At 35.2% G+C, this 4,723-nt stretch overlaps 1 protein-coding gene across 1 annotated transcript; it reads right to left on the minus strand.

The window, feature by feature from the left end:
* Positions 1-314: 314 nt before the first annotated feature.
* On the minus strand, positions 315-3,784 carry LOC111384641 (ent-copalyl diphosphate synthase, chloroplastic-like). The gene is made up of 9 exons (XM_023008951.1): positions 3,569-3,784; positions 3,183-3,260; positions 3,006-3,088; positions 2,619-2,925; positions 1,854-2,037; positions 1,393-1,607; positions 1,185-1,305; positions 1,000-1,112; positions 315-813 (listed from the first exon to the last, which is right to left on the minus strand). The coding sequence occupies exons 1-9, from the start codon at positions 3,681-3,683 to the stop codon at positions 560-562; spliced, it is 1,470 nt and encodes a 489-aa protein (XP_022864719.1). The 5' UTR covers positions 3,684-3,784; the 3' UTR covers positions 315-559.
* Positions 3,785-4,723: the final 939 nt, after the last annotated feature.

Genomic DNA, 4,723 nt, shown 5'->3' on the forward strand with positions numbered 1-4,723 from the left:
TTTTTTTCCCTTAAACTTTGAACAACGAAATGAAATTATTTCTTTTTAATACACAATATCTCCATATCTATCATATCAAATCGAGAAAAGTACTACTGACGAAAATTAGTTCAAGAAAGGCACTTTGTTACGTAGTAGTACTAGACTAGACTTAACAGTATAATACATAAAATTAAGGCCTTGTTTGAGCCCCATTAATTTGAAGAAATGTATTATGAAGTGGTGATTGATGAAGAATGTGTGGTTAAAAAAGAAGAAAATGTTCTTGATTTACATGTAATAATTAACATTATTTTAACAAAAAATGTGTGGTTAAAATTGAGTACTATAAAAAAACAATTGTGTTATGTGTACAGTCAGGGTTGACAACCTCGGTTGACAAAGGAGCTCACGCTGAATAAAAAATTCTTGGACCCCCCTCCTGTGAGTACATTGTCAACCTCGACCCCGATTATATAAGAAGAATACTTCTAAAAAAAATAATGGAAAAGAATGTAAAGTAGATGACAAACGGGGGCTAAACTTCTTTATCTTACATTCTACAAAATCCATAGAAACACTAATCAGCCAACTTAAAGGTATTTACCTCTCCTGGTAGGTCTTTGGTTATAATCCATTTATCCAGCAGCTCATTGTTGGCTCTTTTTTCTTGCAAAAAATTGGCTGAGAATTGCTTTGCTTCTGCAAGTATGTTTTCTCCTGGAAACATCACCTGAGAAGCCCTATACAGATTATACATTCCTGTAACGGCCTGATTCGACTGTCCAACAAAACAGAAGAACTCTCCATCTTTCTCGAAGTGATTGAAGACATCTGTCATATATGTATTAATCAATCTTCGAGTACCAAAGGACATGACAGTAAATTGAACAAGATTTTAACTCGTGCTTTTTGGTTAATAAATATGGGCTCTCTCTCTCTCTCTCTCTCTCTCTCTCTCTCTCTTATTTGGATGACCATGCTCGTGCTTGTCTTATGAATCCAAGAAATATTGTTTACCTGCAGAAACTTCGTATCCGTGCAACCTCAGAAGTCTGAAACCCATTGCGGTGTCATCAATGTCTTGAACTTCAGAATTTCTTGCCCAGCAGATTCCTTTATTTGTCCAATACCTGAGTTATTGTCATTTATTACTACTTTCTAAAAGCGAAAATGCAAACAATTCACTTATTAGAAAGTATTACCTGTGAACATAGTCCACACATCCCTCAATTTCTTTCTGGAAAAACCGAGAAATTCCTAGTCGTTGCAACCGGTCAACAGCCCAAATGTGCTCGAACAAGTCGACAGGATAGACATTGGGAACTAAAATATGAACAAAAATAAGACAAAATATACAGAAAATATTCCCAAAAAAAAAAAAAGGAAAATTAAACCAGCCCAATATTTTACCTCCCCCATTAAATTTTCTGACAGCATTTGTTAGATATTTGAGGCAATTATCATCTTTGGTCTGCTGGAGTGCAAAGGCAGTGGAGGATGGTGAGAACAGAAATGACCCATCTGATGACTGTAATTTTAATAGCTTTTGCCACTCCAAGTCTGGCATTCCTTCCAGGCTATGGAGTATTGTTGTAGGCACCTTGTTCATTGTGTCTTTTGGTATCCTGTTGCACATACACAATCATTACATGCATATATAAGCTACTTTTGATACACATTGCGCGATAATACACAAATTGAATAAGATTTTAACTTTTTTATTGAACTGACCCGTACTCACTTACGTGTACCATTATATGTATATATAGAAAGTATTCAACTTTCCACTTATTCTTATCTTTACATATATATAAATCTATGAAAGATAAGGTCGTAATAATTACCATTATTTGAGTTCTGAAAATACCCACCTTGTGAGTTTTAAATTTCTTCTGGCGTAGATTTCTTTCAAGACTGGAGATTCATATGGTATATCAATTTCCAGCCTTCTGGCTATTTCTGTAAGTGATGGAAATGCCAATTCGAACCCAATAGGCATATGCTCAGCATTTTCATCTTCAAGCTTGTCCATATTTTCTCTGATAAATTTTATCCCTATACATCACACGAAAACCAAGTAAAATCACCGTACAAATACTATACCTCTATACGAGCATAAGCTCATGACTCGTAAGACAATATCATATTGGAATATCTTAAAGTGCCTCATCCAGGGGCGGACCCAGACCGTTCGAACTATGGGGTCAAATTTTTTTTTTTTTTCGAACAACATATTATGAACAAAAAGGAAAAATCGGTTGTTTGTTGTTCATGTTCGATATTTACACTTTGGGAAGAAATCAGTGGATTATATGATATATCTATAGACTAAATAATGGATATGGACCATATGATTGGATATAGATTTAGGATTTGGACTTTTTGGGGCAAAAAATTAAATTTTCAACAAAAAAAAAATTCCAGAAAACTGTGGGGTCATTTGACCCCACATGACCCCATGTGGGTCCGCCCCTAGCCTCATCTAATAATCGGTTCTTTTTTCCCCCATTAAAATGGGGTAAAATTATGATAGTGGAGTATCTTGTTTAAAGTTTAAAATGCCTCATCTAAATGCATCATGATAACGTGTTCGAAACACTAGTCGTGCTCACCACTATGCATCAAGATTGTGTTACCTTTTTCACTTTTGTCAGGGTGCATGTTCCATGATCTCAATGCAACAACACATGCTAATGTGTTAATTATCCTGTCATGAGCAGTAAAGGTGGCCATGTCACCCCATGAGCCATCATCGAGCTGGTGGTTCACAATCCAATCAAGGCTCCTAGGGAATTGGGGAGCACCACTTCCACCAATATCTTCCACCAGTGCCACCCAAGCCGTGTCGTAAGCCGATACACTTATTTCTCCATCTTCCATTGAACACAACATCCATCGTATTGATTCCACAAGTTCCCTTATCCTTTCCTCTGTTGTTGTCTCCTATTTTTTTCACGATCGAAATCGAAAAATTTTAAAAAGAAAACCATAAAATTTATGCTCTTTAAGCAAAAGTAAACCACCTTTAGATGATCTTTTTCTGTGTCATCCTCCAGAATTTCTGGCCATTTTATCACTGGCAAACCATTTTGAAGCACTATGTATCCTGCAGTTGATTATTTTCATTGCATTAACATGGGACTCAAAAAACATTAATTTTTCTCCTCGAAAAATCCTAACAGAGTTACTTATAAATGCACCTTGGGTACTATGTTTGGATACAGCTTTGCATTGGAGAAGTGATGTAGATGTAACCTGTTTCCAGGAGGACCATAAACCTACAATAATTGGTTTGTTTATTTATACGTTTTAACTCGAACAATCAAACAAGAAAAAAAAACAAAGAAAACGAGTATAATTACTTTTATTAGCTTTATTCATATGAAAAATTAATAATTGAGGATGAGCTTCTAACCATTAGAAAGCAAAATTAGCTCTCGAGTTTAAAAAAAGAAAAAAATCAAAAAAAAAAAAAAAGAAAAGAAAAAAGAAAAAAAGAAACAGAACTTCTGATACAAAGAAAACGATAATTCTACTTGGAAACACGCGTGAACTTTTAAATATCTTACACGAGCTCAAAACTTACCAGAACTGGTGGTGGAATATGAAGGAGAAGTGGCAGGAATATGTAGCGGCGCTGCAGTGGTGGTGGTGGGTGATCGGAGAATAAAGATTGAAGAAGAAGTTAATAAAATTGACATGTTGTTTTACAAGGTGGGTCACGAGAAGGGTAAAAGTGATAGGGGGTTTAAATGGAGAGCGAGGGAAAGGAAACAGACAGAAACAACTTCCCAATAGATTCTTGCGAACGGATACATGGAATCATCCAAATTCATCAAAATGAGGTCACTCGTGTTCTTTCCATTTTTTTGAAAATGCATTTTTTTCTCTTTTATTTTTAACCACACATTCTTCATTAAAATAATATTTCATGTAAATAAAAAATATTTCCTTATTTTTCAACCGCACTTAAAGGATAGCACAATGATGCAAAGCATGTGTTGACTGATTTTATTAAAAATTGTTGGTGTTGCAAAATCGTGTTACCCAAAACCACGTTTTTTACCCAAGGATGGAAGCCCTAGATGATGCCATGTGTCAACCCCACTACCGTTGGATGACTGACCTTTTGGTGACTCTTATAAAAGGGGTCTTAGGGTTTGAAACGCGTGAATTTTCTCTCTGCGTCTTCGAGACTCTTCTTTTCTTCTTTGGCCGTTTGTGTTCCTCGTTGTCTTCTCTTTGAAAATCAAAACTCTCTTTTGATTTTTTTTGGTTTACTCTCTCAAATATTGTAATCTTGGGTGATTTCAACTTGAGTAGAGTATTGTGTTCCGGCGTGAACTTTCGATTTTGAGAGAAAACTGTGATTTTTACTATTATTTTGTGTGGTTACGGTCAAAGTGCCAAAACATTTTTATTTCAACGCCTTGGTTCTGATCGATTCTAACAATGGGTTTCCTAGAGACGGAAGCATTTGTATTTTTGGGAGATTCTTGGGTCCTACTGCCTTAGGGCATTTTTAATGAGATTTCCTTTCACTATGTTTTCGATCTTTAATTTCTGCATATTTTTTGTTGTTTATATTGTCTAATGTGTTGAACCTCCTCTTAACACACATATTCTCCATCAATCTACTATTTTAAAATACATTTTTCGTAAAAATGGGGCTCAAACACCTCTAAATTTTCTTCGTCTTTTTTCTTACCTATGTCATTTCTTCTCATAGTCATTTATAATT

This window comes from Olea europaea, unplaced genomic scaffold, assembly GCF_002742605.1.
Source record: "Olea europaea var. sylvestris unplaced genomic scaffold, O_europaea_v1 scaffold2961, whole genome shotgun sequence".
In the NCBI taxonomy this organism is placed as follows: Eukaryota; Viridiplantae; Streptophyta; class Magnoliopsida; order Lamiales; family Oleaceae; genus Olea; species Olea europaea.

What these genes read in the sequence shown, in the direction of transcription:
- LOC111384641 (XM_023008951.1), bottom strand. Translation starts at nt 3,683, where the DNA reads ATGTCAATTTTATTAACTTCTTCTTCAATCTTTATTCTCCGATCACCC. An exon ending in ATCCAAACATAGTACCCAAG is followed by an intron (nt 3,089 to 3,182) that starts GTGCATTTATAA and finishes AATCAACTGCAG; the next exon opens with GATACATAGTGCTTCAAAAT. An exon ending in CCCTGACAAAAGTGAAAAAG is followed by an intron (nt 2,038 to 2,618) that starts GTAACACAATCT and finishes TGTGATGTATAG; the next exon opens with GGATAAAATTTATCAGAGAA.